The sequence below is a fragment of the Colletotrichum phormii genome, assembly GCF_030913505.1.
Source record: "Colletotrichum phormii strain CBS 102054 chromosome Unknown BDP81scaffold_1, whole genome shotgun sequence".
Taxonomy (NCBI): domain Eukaryota; kingdom Fungi; phylum Ascomycota; class Sordariomycetes; order Glomerellales; family Glomerellaceae; genus Colletotrichum; species Colletotrichum phormii.
Genome location: NW_026851443.1, coordinates 4,389,907 through 4,406,836, shown reverse-complemented (window position 1 = coordinate 4,406,836; position 16,930 = coordinate 4,389,907). Strand labels below are relative to the sequence as shown.

At 52.6% G+C, this 16,930-nt stretch overlaps 6 protein-coding genes and 1 non-coding gene across 7 annotated transcripts; 3 read left to right on the top strand and 4 right to left on the bottom strand.

Annotated features, from left to right (window-relative positions):
* Window positions 1-789: 789 nt before the first annotated feature.
* Window positions 790-3,685, bottom strand: BDP81DRAFT_402236 (uncharacterized protein; the record flags this gene model as incomplete). Its single annotated transcript, XM_060588837.1, has 2 exons — window positions 2,557-3,685; window positions 790-1,174 (listed from the first exon to the last, which is right to left on the bottom strand). Exons 1-2 carry the CDS (start codon window positions 3,249-3,251, stop codon window positions 790-792), a joined length of 1,080 nt encoding a protein of 359 aa, XP_060452454.1. The 5' UTR covers window positions 3,252-3,685.
* A 38-nt stretch (window positions 3,686-3,723) lies between these two features.
* Window positions 3,724-4,471, top strand: BDP81DRAFT_389189 (uncharacterized protein; the record flags this gene model as incomplete). Its single annotated transcript, XM_060587227.1, has 2 exons — window positions 3,724-3,790; window positions 3,855-4,471. The coding sequence occupies 2 exons, from the start codon at window positions 3,724-3,726 to the stop codon at window positions 4,469-4,471; spliced, it is 684 nt and encodes a 227-aa protein (XP_060452453.1).
* A 72-nt stretch (window positions 4,472-4,543) lies between these two features.
* BDP81DRAFT_457036 (dehydroquinase class II) lies at window positions 4,544-4,990 on the bottom strand (the record flags this gene model as incomplete). The annotated part of the gene is made up of 1 exon (XM_060593239.1): window positions 4,544-4,990. One exon carries the CDS (start codon window positions 4,988-4,990, stop codon window positions 4,544-4,546), a length of 447 nt encoding a protein of 148 aa, XP_060452452.1.
* Window positions 4,991-5,443: 453 nt separating this feature from the next.
* Window positions 5,444-6,286, top strand: BDP81DRAFT_389187 (uncharacterized protein; the record flags this gene model as incomplete). The annotated part of the gene is made up of 2 exons (XM_060587226.1): window positions 5,444-5,448; window positions 5,737-6,286. 2 exons carry the CDS (start codon window positions 5,444-5,446, stop codon window positions 6,284-6,286), a joined length of 555 nt encoding a protein of 184 aa, XP_060452451.1.
* On the top strand, window positions 6,272-6,349 carry BDP81DRAFT_t14. The gene has a single exon. It is a non-coding gene; the product is annotated as a tRNA-Gln (tRNA).
* Window positions 6,350-7,430: 1,081 nt separating this feature from the next.
* BDP81DRAFT_402232 (type I 3-dehydroquinase-domain-containing protein) lies at window positions 7,431-11,305 on the bottom strand. Its single transcript, XM_060588836.1, has 3 exons — window positions 8,799-11,305; window positions 8,580-8,736; window positions 7,431-8,031 (listed from the first exon to the last, which is right to left on the bottom strand). The coding sequence occupies exons 1-3, from the start codon at window positions 11,103-11,105 to the stop codon at window positions 7,577-7,579; spliced, it is 2,919 nt and encodes a 972-aa protein (XP_060452450.1). The 5' UTR covers window positions 11,106-11,305; the 3' UTR covers window positions 7,431-7,576.
* A 339-nt stretch (window positions 11,306-11,644) lies between these two features.
* BDP81DRAFT_364468 (ABC-2 type transporter-domain-containing protein) lies at window positions 11,645-16,807 on the bottom strand (the record flags this gene model as incomplete). Its single annotated transcript, XM_060586490.1, has 10 exons — window positions 11,645-12,555; window positions 12,610-12,796; window positions 12,852-13,216; window positions 13,348-13,918; window positions 13,972-14,344; window positions 14,395-14,990; window positions 15,043-15,530; window positions 15,591-15,687; window positions 15,753-16,204; window positions 16,261-16,807. 10 exons carry the CDS (start codon window positions 16,805-16,807, stop codon window positions 11,864-11,866), a joined length of 4,368 nt encoding a protein of 1,455 aa, XP_060452449.1. The 3' UTR covers window positions 11,645-11,863.
* Window positions 16,808-16,930: the final 123 nt, after the last annotated feature.

Genomic DNA, 16,930 nt, shown 5'->3' with positions numbered 1-16,930 from the left:
CAGCATAGCGGCTGAATATGTAGACTGGCCAACTGCGAGCCACGCGGCTCCACTGTCCTCCTGCTCCATTCGGATGAGTGTGACGATGAGTAGGGCTCGTATGTGACCGATCTGATATTTTTCGTTGTCTTGGGCCAGACCATCTATCGCTGACTTTAGGAAGGGCTCTGAAAAGTCCAACGATCCCGACTGACGCAAAGAATAGGCCATGACCGTCCAGAGAAAGCAAAGATCCCCACTACCGATCACATTCGATGTATTGGCATCTTTGTCATTGTGGGCGTTGAGATATACTAATCGCAGAAGATCGTGCTTCTGTACCATGGGCAGCCACGAATGGGTGTTGGCAAAGTAGACATCCAGGAGCTGCGCCCAATTTGGAGGCATTTCCGGAGTGCAGACATGGCGTTGTGGTGTTGGGACCTGTGGTGTGGTCAAGGCATTCTCTGGGAAAGTTGGTTGAAACGAATAGAGTGACAGAGTCGAATCAACATCTTGTTTCGCTAAAGTGATTGTTCCAGCCGGCGAATAGTCGGTTTGGCTGACGTTGGTGTACGTGGGAGTTATCATGTCCAATTCATTGTCAACAGTCGAGACTTCGTCTGCCGAGACTTTTGCTGCCAGCTTGATGGCCTCTCTGATGCCTGATGTTGGTATCCCTATCACAGGGAAGTTGGTTCGAACCAATGGGCTCTGTGGGCGACGAAGTATCAATTGCTGTATATTGATCGATTCTGCGTAAGGAGTAAAAGGGAGATTCCAACCGGAGGTTGGGTGGGTAGTCGAGGTCTAATTGTACTCCCTCGAGATGGCCCATGCTCTGCCCTTACTCGCTGTCGAATTGGACTTCCAATCCGACACTGACTCAAACTTCTTGAAGGCTTCGCCGTCTTCGAGGCTGTCTGCAGGTTCGTCGACAGATAGAAGTCTCTCAATTTTCTTCGAAGTTTCGCTCGTCCTCCAGGAATCCGCAAGTGTATCAGTGACATCCGTGTTGGAGCTAACAAGTAGACTCAAATCCCGTAACCCAAATTTGGGCCGCCGGTCTTCCCTCTCGAGTACCGCAGTCAGCCATTCATTAGCGTCGTCAATGGTGTTGACTATCATTCCAAGGAGAATTTCGAGGGCCCATACGTATCCGGTGCGCAAGCCGCGTTTCTTCGCAGGTCCGTAGCTACAGCTACGTCCGATGCTTAGGCACGAATTTCAAGAGGGTCGGATCCCATCGCAGCGGTCTTTGCGTCTTCGACACTCGTTGCAGGCTCTGGTAACTCGTATCCTGACTTTTCCCTGGGCCGTAGTACCTTCATCGGACTCCTTCATCGGACTCTTCTCCGGCGTCAGTCTTGGTCTTTTTCGTTCGTCGCGGGGTCGACGGTGATGGGCCGTCGTCGTCCTTGCCCCTAGATTGTCGTTTGGGTGGACGGGTGGCCATCTTGCCAGCCTACTCGGTGTGACTGGGAATAGGAGCGTGGCAACATTGAATTGCAAGTCCAATGTAGACTGTCATAGAAACTATTTCCGAGCCTTCAGGTAGATTCTCCACGGTGTTGTGCAGTATCAGCCCAGATGAGAAGGCACATGGGCAGAATACGTGGTCACAGCCCCACTAGCTGCATGTACTTACTAGGAAAGTGCGTCAATGGAGGTATGCAACACGGTGGTAAGCTTCCGTGCCGCCTTGCAACTGGACCCCCCCCCTGATTTCGTACATACAACAAAGGGGAAACCACTTACCTTCATCTTATTCTCTACCAATGGGTGCGTCAACAGTGACTAAGAATCCTATGAGCTTTGGTGTAGTATTCTATGCGCAGCGATACCCGCAAGTTGGTGGTGTTTTGCTACACTCTGGAAGCAGTATTCATCTAGAGTGTATACCTGTGTACCCGAACTCAGGCGGCTAAGATCTTTGCCGCCAAGATTTCCCACTTCAACGACCAAATCCATCTCACTGATCACTGCCACTTTTTTGGAGCCTGAGTGGTCGCTTTGCTTTTGAAACGATGTGAGACTCAGTATATAAATGGGCACCTAAGTATATATTCGTCTCTTCCAATCCGAGCAGAGCAGTGAGAGATATATGTCACTTGCAGGTCCCATCGTGGGCTGTTGAGGCAGGACACATTCTCGCAAATCTATCCTGCATATCATTTCGAAGAATTTCGAAGAATTTCGAGGACATGTTTTCTTATCTACAGATGCTGTAAATAGGTCATTATTCCCTGGCTTCCTCAAGCTGTCGAGCGAGAACGCCATTGGCGACGAAATGATGGTAGAGAATCTCGATTATGGACACCATCTCTGTTGGATCTCTGAGCAGTCGGCAGAAAAGGTGGATCTGGAAGGCGGTATGGGCACTTACAAACGACCCCTTACATACCACTTCTGAGAGGCCGTGGGCTCTGCCCACAACCTCCTCCTTCGACCTGAAGACGCAGCAATAATAGACCATTATTGACACTTCGTTCCAACCGTACGGTTGCCCTGCTGACGTGTATACCAACAATCCCCATGCAACTGCTTCCGGATTCCTCAAACACATCAATGACATACGTCAGAGGCGGGTCGGTGTCGGGCATGTATTCTCTACCATACACCACATGCCACGACTCATGACGTGGCTGCCAGTAGATGGAAAGATAGCTACCGGCGCGGCTCTCGCTGGGATTCCTGACGGCTTCGTGGAGCGAGTCCCTATTGCTGAGTGACTCCTCCCAAGAGACCACCACGGCCTCGTCGTTCGTATCATCCTCGAATCGATTGATGGCTAGGATCCTCCGCGCGTACCTTTTGTCCATGAACTGCTCAGGCAGAAACCATGAAGCTGCCTCGACCTTGTCGGGGATGAGCAGGCGGTTCCGGTATTCGTCCTCATGGTGGTGGATGCAGGCCTCTGCGCGTTGATCGTCCGAGAAGGATTGCGGTAGCGGGAGCGTCACCACCTCAATCCGGTCTGGTTTGTTTCGTGAGCTCATTCGCATCTTCAGGGTGCGGTCAAACAAGGCGCGGACGAGTCGGGCGCTGCGGGCGAGATGGGTATTGTGTGTTGTGTCGCAGATGACGGTACCAAAAGATGGACGCAGAGGCTGAAGAGCAGCCTCAGAATCGGGCGTATCATAGTGGATCTTATATGAGGCAAAAGTTGGAGCGCCGTCGTGGCTAGGCGCTGGCTGCACAAATGAGCCTAGTGTAGCAGCGGATTTCATGTACCGTCTAATCGCCTCTCTTCTCTTCGTTCCAAGAGTCATTCCTCCACGCAGCTGAATGCGCCCGCTCGCTCGCAGTAGAGTCCTTGATGCTGTCTAGATAGGACCGGAAAGACTTATTCATTTCCATCACCATCACGTCCTTGGAGTGCTCAGCTTCCACAATTATCTCCTGCGTATAGTCGTCGATCGATCCAGACTGTACGACGCTCCAAGGGCTTCTTCAACTACCGAAGTGGCGTTATTGAAAGCTTTACCACAGAGTCAAAATACTGACGCAAGATGTGGAAACAAAGTCGACGTCACATCTCAAGATTCTGACCAGCGATGCCATTCCAGTGGTGGCATGGGCAAAGTTACGCCAGAGCTAGTTGAGTACGAACAAGGCGGAGAGAGCGAGCTCTGGACATTCGAAACAATCCAAGAGTCGCTGAAGCACTTGGAGACATTCCATCAGGTTGCTCGAATTGCATATCTGACATTCCCGCTGAAACAAGTGTCCGTGAGTGCAAAGATGCGGTCTGACCTGGTGAAGATGGTCTCTTCGAGGCAATCGGCCGCTCTCTGGATCGAAGGGCCTGGTAAGTGATGTCCCTTTGTTGCAACTTGAGAGGGGCTCTGTAGCTAATTATCATCAACGTTTAGCCGACGACGAAGAATCGCCTTCACACGCGACATTGCTAGCAGCCAATATGGTTCGCGATCTCAGTCAGCTGAGTATTGCTACGCTCTCTCACTACATCCACCGACCAAGAAACGCATCTTTGGGCCGCGAGCGCGCGTTTTTGGAAATGGTGTACTCTCTGGTCTGCCAGATATCTCGAACAATCCCTGAGCATGCGTCCTTCGAGGCAGGTCTTGTCGAAAAAGCCAAATCTCTGCCTGCGCTCCCACAGGCTCATTCCGAAGTGACCCTCAGCTTAGCTCCAGCGGTCAACGTTTTCGAGTCTCTTTTGAAAAGCCTCCCTCCACTTTTGTTCTGCGTGGTGGACGGATATCAGCTTCTTGTGAAAGGCTCAAACTCTCCGGAGTTGAAAGCAGCCTCCAAGCAGTTCGTCGCTTGCATCTGCGATGCAGCAACGCGCCAGCTCTCAGACCAGCCGCCAATATTCAAGTCGCTTTGGACCACGGATGGGTTCTGTGGGGATTTGCGGCTAGCTGAGAACAGCCGAGGTCTGACACGAGTTGAGTTCGAAGATGATGAGGACTTTGAGTCAATGGCTTTTCGTGGTAGGGAAATGTCGCCACTACTGGAAGGGTAACCTTTCATTCTTGCCGATTGCAGATTTAGTAGCTGGGAGGTAGCTTAAGAAGATGATTTGATCGAAATTTCTTTATGCCTTGGGCTTAATATTCTTCACGGCATGATCAATGGCATATCCATACCCATGGATTCCCAACCCCATAATAACCGCCACCGCCTTATCGCTCAAATAGCTGTGATGCCTGAAGCTCTCTCTCGCGTGTGTGTTGCTAATGTGCAGCTCGATGAAGGGGATATCGACGCCCAATAGCGCGTCGCGGATGGCGACGCTTGTGTGCGTGTAGGCGGCCGGGTTGATGATGATGACGTCGACGTTGCCCCGTGCCGCGTGTATGCGCTCGACGATGGCGCCCTCGGTGTTGGATTGGAAGGATTGAAGGTCTGCGCCGAGGGACTTTGCGTGTTCTTTTGATTGCGTCTCGAGCTGGGACAGTGTGGTTGAACCGTAGATGTGCGGCTCGCGGGTGCCAAGGAGGTTTAGGTTGGGGCCGTTGATGAGGAGGATTGACTTTGCCATTGTGACTGTTGTTTCGGACTATCCGTAGTGTTGGAAGATGAATATCTGTGAATTGTAGGACAATTGCAGGACGCTTCGTAGGACGAATTGGGAGGACAATTGATAGTGTGCAGAAGAGATCTCGACCTTGTAAACGCAGCTAGATGCAATATCCAAAGATTTCAAGTAGTGACCCCCAAAAGAAGACTGGTTAAACAATTTCCCCAGGTTCCCCTCAAATCATCTCCGCGTGAACCGAGTCAAGCCCAAAATTGCTCCGTGAATCGGTGCGGGGAAAGAAGATGCGGGACCCCCGCGCCCCCGTGATCCCAATCGCGGCAAAGTTTTTATCCGTTCGGCTTTGCCAAACGCCCCGAAATGGAAGAGCCGCATAATGTGCCGAATAGCGAAGGATTCACTAATACGATGGCCTCGTCATTGGCTTAGTCACTTACATGATGTCTTTTCCGCCATATGAGGTCTGCATCGCGGGATGTACTCATTTATGAGTTCATAATTGTAGGGAAACATAGCAACTGGATTCATATGCCATTCTCAGAAATGCCCGACTTACACGACCTTCCCGCAGGGTCTCGTTCCACCAACGCCGTCCGTAATAATGGACCAGACCACTTAGTTCTGGAACGACTTAAATTGAGAGAATTTAGCAGAAGGATGGCCGTCTTATAGGTAAGGATATCACTCGAAATTGAGGTAGATAGGTTAACATCTCCTCATGTTGAAGCTGACCAGTCTCCAATTTCCAGAGACGCATGCGAATGGGAAAACTTCGAATCCATCTTCCACCCAGGAGCCTACGTCTACACCACATGGTCAGGCCGCGTCCCCTTCACAGACTTCATCGCAGCCTCCAAGGCGGGTATGGATAAAGGCGCCTTCATCATGCACCGCTGCCACGGCTGCAGTACAGATATCAACATCGAAGGCACCAGAGCCGTGACCAAGCTCAAGGCGACAATCACACAGCGTTTCGAGATTGACGGCGTCGAATTCGATGTGGAAGCCGACTGTCGCTTTTGTTTCTACTTTGAGACAGTGGAAGACCGTTGGGGAGCGCGATTGGTGCGGCATTGGTATGAGAAGGATAAGGTGATCCCGTGCAACCCGTCCAAGTTTCCCAAGACTGATGAGGAGAAGTTGGCTGCTTTCCCTCCTGGGTACAAGTATCTTGCGTACTTCCAGGAGCTCACGATGGGCGTCAAAGTTCTTTTGGATATGCCTGGGCATCGCCGTCATGTTGGGACGGTAAACCTGGAACAGCATGACTTGCTTTACTGGCAGGCCGGCGTGGTGTAGTGGCATACACCTGGCAAGGCCTCTGGAGCCCAGAGGTCGCTGGTTCGATTCCAGCCGCCGGCAACTGCTTTAACTACCTGTGGGAAGGGTAGGGCAGAGCCCAATGCGGGGCCTAGGACCCTTTCCGGGCCCTCGCCAGGGTTTTCTCATATCCACACCCTCCGACCAAGAAAAAGTGGATATGCGGCGAGTACACGTCGTCAACCAAGTACTGGGGCAGGAATGGTCTTGTACAAATCAGAACATGTACGAGGGGCCTGTTTCGGCAGGCCGCCCTCTCCAGACATATCCGGCCTTAAGCCGCAAAATTCAAGAATGGAACTGGGGCACCAGCGGGAACCAGGGACAGATAGAACGTATAGTAGCCATAAGGCACGATTTGGAGGACGATTTGAACTGTATCTAGCAATAGTTATAGGGCGACGGCTCTCCACGCCATATACCCTTCGGGAGGTCGGCCGCAAGGGCGGCTGCGCCCTTGCCGCCACGGCGTTAAATATAACACACACACTTTACTGGCAGGCCAAGGAATGGCTTGAAGGGAAGGCATTAGACGTTTAGAACTTTAGATGAATGGGGTATACGGCGTTACCACAACAGAAGAGTGTCATCAAACGTTACGGATCATTTCGCCACATTTAATCAAGAAAACCAAGCAATTTATTTCTGAAAAGGTGCTAGTGTGGAAGCTTTTGGACTGGTGACCATAGTTTCGAGGGGATAAGGTGATGCTATTTGACGGTCTTCCGTAGTTTTTTCGGCAACACATAATCAATGAAGTTGAAGGCGAACGAGACATTTCTCTTCGAGGCCTATCTTATGCTCTTTCTTTAATCTTGGCCTGCATCGCAGCTTTCATCACCCAACGGGTGCCTCTCTCCCAGTCCACAACTCGAACTGGGCATAGGCCTGTTCCTCCAGCACATCGACGCCCTTGAACACCGTCCAGCCCGGATGCTGCGATGCCGACGCCATCATACCAGTGACCTATGGCCTGTACGCCATCTCAACCAAAACCCCCGCCTCAGAAGCAGCAAATAGTCCACCCGGAATCTTCTCCACGCCAAGGTCATCCGCCGGAACACAAGCGACAATGACTCTCAAAGGAAGCTTACCCGAGCCATCTCGCACCCTCTTGACGGTTACGATATCTTCCAAAGTTTCAAAGACCTGACAATCAAGAGCAGGAAACTGTTCCGCCATCTCGGCCCCCTTCGACACCGTCCGGTTCACAACAAGCAGCCGCCGGATCCCCAACTCCTGGATCGCATAACAAGCAGCGCGCGCCGCTCATTCGGCACCTAGAACCAACGCTGTCGAAGAACGGAGATCCGTAAGGTCGCTGCGCTCGATACAACTCCTGATTCCATGCCAGTCCGTATTATCACCCACGAGTCTTCTGCTTTTCATCCCCGTGCCCTTCTTGACAAGGACAGTGTTTACAGCCCCAATTTTCTGTGCGCAGGGAGTAATAGCATCTAAGAGCCTGCCAATCTGCAATTTGTGTGGATATGTGACTGAAGCGCCTCCAAAGTCATCGGCTTTGATGATGGCTTCTACTGAAGCGTCGACGCTCTCTGTTTGGTGGATGCCGTAATGGTGAGGGAGGGCGAATTCTCGGAAGCCCGTGTTGTGGAGGGTTGGGGAGAGGGTGTGCGAGATGCTGTGACCGAAGATGAAGAAGTTCTTCTTTGAGGTCGAGGGTTTCGCTTCGATGGACCCCATGGTCTTTTGGAATCTGTTGTCTTTGGTTGCTGAGGTTCGCTGGCTTGGGCTGTGAGATCGATATGCGCAGAGAGTATATTGGAAGCCAGAACCTTCGTGTGAGGTCTCGGTTCGAGGTGACTGGAGTAAGCGCAGACTAGGTACCGATACTTCCCTCAGTAAACTGACATGTGATGCGACTTTGAGTTGGCTAATATAACAAGGCGACATGAATCCGATCAAGCTTCATTCCCGTCGGTTAGCAGCTTGGCATGTGTCCTACTAGCGACGGTAAAGGTATTTACCGCTACTCTCAAGCTAACCACCAGCTTTTATGGGCAACGATCCAAGGCGAAGCACCATGTCTACGTACTCATCATCTCTTCGTGCGTTTACTAATCAATGCACATGTTTATCATTGACCCATAACCAAAGGACCTCTTCTTCATGACGGGGAATGTTGTGAAGAAAATGTTAACATTGAAACGCTACGCTCACATGAATGCTATTTTTGCCAAAATCTACCCTCTCGTCGGCATCTTCCCGCCTTCTGCGAGTCTTTCCTTATATGCACGCGAAATCAACTCACGCATCATCTCAATCGGGGGCTTGCGTGCCGTGAAGAGCTCAAATTGCCTCTTTCCCTGTTCCGGCAGAACACTTAGGCCGTCGACGGCGATCCACCCTTGGTCGCTTATGCCGCGGATTTGCCTCAGGAGAGGTGTCTCGAGAGGTGTATACGATAGCTAGAAATCCAGGTCAGCTGTTGAACATCCCTTTCTTTCCGTGTAAGAATCATGGAGCTTACCTCAATGGCCACTCCGCCCGTGGGACTGCCTAGCCACCCCGAGGGCAGACTCGTATCAGCCGACGACTCCCCATTGACCTCGCGCGTAGATATACACGATACCACAATAGTAGGAAAATCAGCATCGTCTGGCCACTTGTCATATTTAGACTCAATCACACGAATCGTCGGACAGCTCACAAGAGCGTCCACTTTCTCCGAAGCGTTGACTTCCGTTGGCGTTGTGGCCCCGTCGCTCGTGAATCGGTAACCGTTGAAGTGCCGCACCACCTCCTCTGCCGTCTTCGCCGTTCGATTATGTATAAACACGGAGCGAACACCAAGTCTCAGGAGCCCGTAGATTGCCGCGCGCGCCATACCTCCCGCCCCCACAACTAGCGCCGTTGTCCGTCTCTTGACGCCGTTAATGGGGGACAGATTGTGCCGGATGCAGGTATGAATCCCGATCCAGTCCGTGTTATCGCCGTACAGAGCAACGACTGGACCAGCTCTGTTGCGATCAAGCAGAGACTCGATGTTCCGCGAGCGTAGTGGCACCAGCGTGTTGACGGCGCCGATGGCCCTGGCCTCGGGACTTGTGAAGTCAACAATGGCAAATACTTCCTTCTTGAAGGGGGCCGTGATACTCGCGCCACCAAAGTTCTCGTCGGAGATGAGCTTGCGCAAGTGGTTTAGGGTAGGCTGGTGGAAGATCTTGTACTCGTGCGGCATCCCGCAGAATTTGAAGGCGGGGTTATGCATACACGGCGACAGACTCGTCGAGGCATTGGTGCCGTAGATGCCAAAATACATGGGATCTAAAAGAAAGGAAGAGTAGAGCGCCTTTTGCGCCTCGTGGATCGTCAAGAGGCAGTGAGGCGAGCCACCGGGTGCCAGTCTCCGGAGCAGGTTCATGGTGACTGGCGTGAATGTTGGATTCATGAAGCAGGACATGCGGCCCAGACGGCCTGTGTTGTACGCGATGAGGGGGATTGTTACGTCTCTGGGTTTCCCAGCGCCGTGCTTGAAGTGCTGGATCTCGAAGTTGTCTTTGGTTGATTTGGCCTCGCGACATATGCGGACGACGTCGCAGCCCAGATCCTCAGCCAACCTCATCTTGTCTTCCAGGTCCGGATTGCGCCAGCCGCTTGAGGAGAGAGAGTTACAGGTGTAGTGGGCGATGATCTTTGTTGTCCCTTTGCTTACGACGAGATCTCGGATGACGTTCTCGTCGCAGCGGAGATCCACGCATAGGTATTCTGGGGCGAGACGGAGCCCGTGATTTAGGACGCTCAAGTAGTATGCTGAGGCGTGTTCTGGAGAAAAGCCGCCCATAATACCTGTGGGTGATGATCCAAGTTCGAGGTTGAGGATTATAGGGAGGCGGGTGAACCTCCTGACGGCGTATAGCAGACGGCAGACGCGATTGGCAGTTGCATCGTCGAACTCGGCCGACGTTGCCTGTAGTTCCCTCACGGGAATGACTAACTCTGCGACGTCGGCAGTCGTCGTGATATTTCGAAGTTCCGCCCCAGCAGTCTCCACCAGAGACATTGGCAAATTAAGTGAGTAAGTGTAGGGTCGGCGCTCCAACGGTAATGAAGCAGAGCCCTCGGTTGCCCGGTACCGTTCCGAGCCCTGTCTGTCGCTCTCCATGATGCTGTCAATAAGCCCGAGAAAGTCGTACTCCACTCGCTTTAACGCAAGAGACCTCGGTGACTGGTGACCGGGAATAGTTGCGACTTCTCCTGAGGCCTTCCCTAGGGTATCTGAAATGTTGTAGAATTCATAGTTTGATATCGATCGATGTGTCGGACCACTCAGTTGAAAGAGCCGCGTGATGGCCTCAGTATCCCACACCTTGAGATGCTTCTTCACATCTTCCGCATCTCTCAGGACATAGATAATGGGATGCGTCTGGCCATATTCCGCAAGCCAAGCTTGGCCCGTCCCCTCTACAGCTCCAGGCCCACACGCAATGATAGACTTTGTCGGATTCTCAAAGAGCATGGAGTGCAGCAGCTTCAGCTCTTCCCGACGATACTCGGCCGTGCCGTGCTGCGTCTTGTAGCTGGCGCGCGAGAGCCCCGTCATCTGGAAGAACTGCTGGTCGGCGTCGAGTAAGCGGAACCCCAACGCGCTAGCCGCGATCACGGCGAGAGTCGAGCGGCCTGTGCCTCGGATGCCGACGAGCACGATGGAGGCTTCGGGGGCGTAGCTGCGTCGTCCAGGGGTGAAGCCATGCCATGATGCGTGTGTGGGTGATTGTTGGCCAAAGGGCTTGGTAGAGGTGACGGCTGGCCCGACCAGTGGTAGAGTCGGCATCATCTTGGAGGCCACTTTCTACTTGGAAGGGGAGCTCTTTGGGTCTTGAATCTGGTCTTCAACTTGGGCGAGACTGAGAGCACCTCAAATTTGGAGAACCTGGGGCAGACGGCGCTGGCATGAACCACGGTTGGAATGGGGTCATGGATGTATCCACATCCTTCTGGCTCCGAGTACTTATTCCAACAGCTTAAATGAGCATGAACCGAGTAAAATGTGTGGGGTAATCGATGGTCCCTTAGGTACTCGCAGTTCTGACATATTTTACCTTAGATAGCGGCCAGTGTTGAAGGAGCCGAAGGGGTGGTTTACCCCGGAGTCGGGGCCCCGGAGATTTCTTCACGAGAGCGGGGACCCACAACTTGGCGGCCGGCAAAGGGCTTACCCGGTCGCCACGGATCCCTGCGCGTCAACTCTGTGCGCTCCTCGTCACTCTAAACCCTCACACGCCTGCGTCTGTGGCAATCATTCCCATCTTTCTCGCAGCGAGCTGAGAATTCTGAGTCTATATTGAAAGGCTGGTCTCTCGTGTTGCTTGAGCGCTTTGTCGCAAAATGTCAAGAACAGGAGAGTGAGGTTGAGAATGATCTAGTCTTCCCATTTCCATTGTCCAACTACCTTAAATATCCAAATTTCCTCAACTCAAAGGATTCCTCTGTCTGAATACCACGGTATTATCCAACGTCCATGCAAAAGACGCCATCTGGTGCTTGTGATACACATTAATTTACCGCCGCCTCAATTTCGACGCAGCCCGAAGTTCACTTCCGCTTGACACCCTGATCCTTGGGCACTCTCACAAGCCAGTACAGACCACACGCAGCAACAACATTAAACACAATGTACACCCACAAAAGCCCAAAGTTCCGCCATCTATCGTCGTACTTGATCTCAAACGTCGCGAGATAATCGTCCGTGGTATTCATCTGACAGTACCCACACGTCTCCGTCGCCGCGACATCCACCAAATACCCGCCAACGCGCTGGACAAAGGGACCGAGAAAGTCGCCGCAGGTCATGTTCGTCGGCACCGGAACAGACACAATCTCCTTCGCCGTGCAAATGACCTTGGAGCCATGAAGACAGGTCGACAGCGCACCGCTCGCGAGGTACGTCATGGGACTGACCCAATACATGAAGTCGCTCCATATGGCGGGGAGGTCGGCGCGGATGACACCGACGCCGCAGAAAGACATGCAGAGGATGGAAAAGAGACTGGCTGGGATGCTGGCAAGGTCGGCCGTCTCGATCGCGGCTATGGCGAGCTGGGAGAATGTACTGACCCAGAGGAAGAACATCCAGATGAAGAGGAAGACGGTGAAGCCGCGGATCGTAACGTCTTCGGGGGTGGTGTTGCGGTAGAACTTGGCTGGGTAGTACCAGCAGAAGAAGAAGACGACGGCGGCAATGGTATTCCAGATCATCTCGATGGCGATGTTAGACAGGAAGTATGCTGCAGGTGGATTAGCCTAGCTGATGTGGAATGTCCGCGATGCTTTTTGCTTACTCGTCCATCGATAGACGCGAGACGGCCTTTCTCGTACTTCATAAAGAGCTCTCTGTGGAACGAACATGGGCATGATCTGCTTGCTGAACTCGTTGACGGTCGTGAGGCACATAAAGAAGGCGTAAAGTTGGTTCTGCAAGCCTTGCAAGCTGTTATCCGACTTGAATGTGAACCCAATGTAGAGAGCCTATGTAAGCCTGGTCAGTACATATGCCACCGGATGAAGAAGACGACGATCTTACCAGAAGAATCGTCAGAGTAAGCTTCGACCAGATATATACAGGAGACCTCCAAAAGTGCTTGGCCGTACGAACAAAGACTTGTACGAACTGGGTCCAGAACGACGAGGCAAACTCCTGATTAGCGACATCGTGATCCGCGGCTTTCGTCATGGGCTGATCTTGCCCTTGTTGTCGCAGAAGCCCGAGCTCATACTTCACCTCGCGGTACTCTGGAGACGATCGCCAAATCTCGTACCAATTCGGTCCGTCCTCGGAAAGCGTAGTAGCCTCCAACATCCACTCCGCAGGATTGGCTTCAGGAGGGCATGGCGATGCGCCGTTACGTTCGAGATAATCGATCATCGTCTTGGCGTTCTTACCGATATCTGCGCACATGTGAGCGGGAAGCACGTGGAGAGAGTCATCCGGCTACGGGTTCTTCCTCCTCTCGAGAGCAAAAGAATGTTTGAGGAGAGCAAGAACAACAACAATAACAACGGTAACGCAAGCAACTTACCTCCAAAATAGACAGTCTTTCCCCCACGCTGCAGTAAAAGCAGCCTATCGAAACGGGCGAAAAGCATGGCAGACGGCTGATGAATAGTACATAAGATAGCCTGTCCACTCTGCGCAAGTTTTTCGATGAGGTCGCAAATCGCCCAAGACGTCTGGGAATCGAGGCCCGAGGTCGGTTCATCAAGAAACACCAGCAATTGCGGCCGAGCAGCGAGCTCGACCCCGATCGTCAATCGTTTCCGCTGTTCCACGTTGAGGCCCTGGCCAGGAACTCCAATAACCGCATCGACAAAGTCACTCATGTCGAGCAACTCAATCACTTCGTCGATGTACGCCAACTTGGCCTCACGAGGGGTCTCGGCACTTTGCCGCAATAACGCACTGAACTCGAGGGCCTCCCGCACGGTCATCGTGTCCAAGTGGACGTCTTGCTGCTGGACGTATCCCACGCGGTTGGGGAACGATCTGTCTGTTGCTTGGCCGTTGACCATGGTGTTGCCGGATATCACGCCCATGGTGATTCGAGCTGCTAGAGCGTCGAGTAGTGTGGTTTTACCAGCACCAGAGGCGCCCTGTTTTGAGGTCAGAGAGAACTTAAGTGACGAGCTCAGAGAAAGCTACTTACCATGAGAGCGGTAATGACACCTGGCTGCACCCAACCGTCCACAAAATCCAAGATGCGTCGGTCTTGATCTTTGATTTTGACGTCGTAGCAGATATCTTCCCAGTGAAAGATCGGCTTGCCACACTCACTCGGTCTCGGTCTCTTCTCCGACTTCTCTTCAGTCGGCATGGCGGCAGTGACTTTCTCGGTCAGTGTCATGTTACGGGATTGACTTTCTTCGTCTGCCAGGGCCTTTTGGTCCATTACGGAAGGTACTTTGCCGCGCCGGAAAACAAGAACTTCGCCTTCGCTCTTGGGCGGTTTGGCGTACTCGGCAGTGATAATGTACGTGATGAAAAATACGACGACGTATGCGCATAGAATGCCGACGTTCCTTGAAAAGGTCAGATGATTCGCCAAAGAAATTGATCGTGAATCACTCACCTCCACTTGTTATCGTTCAAGTACCCAAAGGATTGCTTGATATACCGGTCCCCATCTATCATATCTGAGCCCGGCATGGCACCTATAACAGCACAGGTACGACCAGAAACCGCGAGACCATCATAGCCCGGACCAGACGGCACGAGCCCGGCACATACAAACTGGCGACCATGGAACTCATTGGCCATGAGCGCCTCGAAAGCATAAGAGAGCGGGTTGACGTATCCCATCCAGCGCGACCATCCCTGCATGTAGGCTGTTGGCACCGTGAAGCCGGCATACATCATTACGCCGATAGTAACGAGAGTGACGGGGACCATAGCTTGGTGCGAGGTACGTGCGAGGGATGCCATGGTGCGATATATGCCCGACATAGCCAGGAGGACGAGAAATGAGACGAGGCAGAAGAAGAAGAAGGGCCCGGGCTCGCGATTCAAGTTGGCCATGAAGTAGAGAATCGAATTAAAGGTGAAGACGTTTGTGATTTTGTATGGCAGTTCGGTGATGTAGCTCGAGATGGCTTCGGCGGACTGGTGGTAGAGGGCGTATCGGTTGTGCTTCTCGATGACCGGTCTTTGAGTGTACAAAGTGAGGACCTAGATCAATGTGAGTCTTGAAATCGAACGAGGCTATGGGGTGTATACTGACCTCCATTTCACTAGCAAACGCATTGAACAACAGAGCAAAGAAGATGAGTCCACCACGGTAGTAGAAAGTCCCCGAGTCCTGCCTCAAGTTGAAGAACATACTTCCAAGTACAAGTCCCACGATAATGTTGAACATCAGTGAAGACAGCGTAAACTCGGGATCGGCAACCAGACGCTTCCACCCACGCCAAAGACATAGCTTGACTTGGCTCGGATATGTGATCATGTAAGGCGACTTGAGCCGTTGCCATGAGCTTCTCTCTGCTTTGATACTATCTTGAAACGCCTCGAGCCGGTCCTTTGAGGAATGATTGTTGTCGTAGGCCGCGATGTCCGCCATGAGGTTTGCGTGCTCTTTGGATGCCTTCCATCTAGCGGCGAACTCGTCAGGGGTTCGAGGGGCGAGGTTGTCGTAGCCTGGTCGGATCTTTCTCTCGTTCGGAGATGTCATCGACGTAAGGAAGTCTGGAACAGTTTGCCGGTCGGGACCTGTTTTGATGCCACGTCAGAACAAACATCAGGAAACAAGAGGAACGGGAAGACACTTACACTGAAAGCCAAGCTCCTCAAAGTACCGCTTCGCTTCCCCAATCTTACCAAAGAAGATTTGCCTCCCCTCATACACAACCGTCACCTTGTCAAAAAGCTGCCAAGAACGTCAACCAAGCACTCCCACATCTCTCCCATGACCATCTCAACACTCAGACTTACATCATAAGCAGACTGCGGCGCCTGATAAATCGCCACAACAGACGCAACCCCCACCAAATCACTCTGCGTCCTCAAATTCCCACAAAACGCAATCGCGTTCCCGCTATCGAGCCCCCGCGTGCTATTATCCCAACACTGGAACTTTGCGCCCGTCAGCGCGGCCTCGACGATACTAACGCGTTTGCGTTCGCCGCCCGATACGCCGCGCACGTAGTCGTCGCCGACTTTGGTGTTGACGGTATGGGCGATGCCAAAGGCGGCCATCATCACGTCGCGCATGATGCGCGCGAACTGGTGGCCTGTGAGGTTTCCCGGGATGTGGGAGGGGACTCTGGCGCGGGCGGCGAACTCGAGGGTGTCGCCGACGGAGAGAGGGGCGAGGTGGACGTCGACTTCGGCGTTGTAGAGGACGTCGCTGCGGAACCAGTCGTGCATGCGTTTTGGTTCGATTCCTGGTGATGGGTTTAGTTGTGATGTTGCGGGAATTTGAACGAAGAATCTGGCTTACCCCTGAAGTTCATGTACGAGGTCTGGGAAACATTCAAGCCTTCAGTTTGACCAGCCAACGTCTTGAGAAGAGTAGAACAGCCTGATCCAGGCGGACCAAGCACGAGCAGCATCTCCCCGGGCTCAACAAGGCCTTCAAAGTCCCGCAAGATATCGATCCGTCTCCTTGACCTTCCTGTAGCAATTCCAACGAGATCAGATACCATACTCAGCGCGATATTGCCCGTACTCTTCTGGTATTGTGTCCCGGAGCTGTACCCAAAGACATTAAGGTCTCGAAATGCGACTCCCGCTCGCCGGTTGGGTGCCGAGTTGGGATCTGATTCAAAGAGGTGAATGAAAGCCTGCGTCCATGCTACACTGTCAAAGTTTGAAGAGTTTGGGTCCAGGGGGCTGTTCTTTGGCGGGTTCAAGACATCGTGGTGCGTGTTGGCATCGTGGGTGTGTGATGCGTTTGTGACTTGGCGTGCTACTTGTTCAATCTCCCTGTGCGTGTCATCGGCTGCTGTTGATGATGAAGATCCCGAGAAATGATCAGTCGACACCATCTCAATGGCAGCCTCGTCACCCGTTGCCATGGTCTCTAGGAAGTTTTCCACAGGCATACTCTGGAACAGAGTCTGGAGCAAAGTTCGGATTCAAGGTGGCTTGGGATAATTAGGTTGCAATGA

Bases quoted from the DNA above. Each gene is read 5' to 3' on its own strand.
- BDP81DRAFT_402232 (XM_060588836.1), bottom strand. From the start codon at position 11,105: ATGATGCCGACTCTACCACTGGTCGGGCCAGCCGTCACCTCTACCAAG. The intron at 8,737-8,798 runs GTAAGCTCCATG...CTGGATTTCTAG, and splicing joins CGGGCGGAGTGGCCATTGAG to CTATCGTATACACCTCTCGA. The intron at 8,032-8,579 runs GTGAGTTGATTT...CAGCAACCAAAG, and splicing joins GCCCCCGATTGAGATGATGC to ACAACAGATTCCAAAAGACC.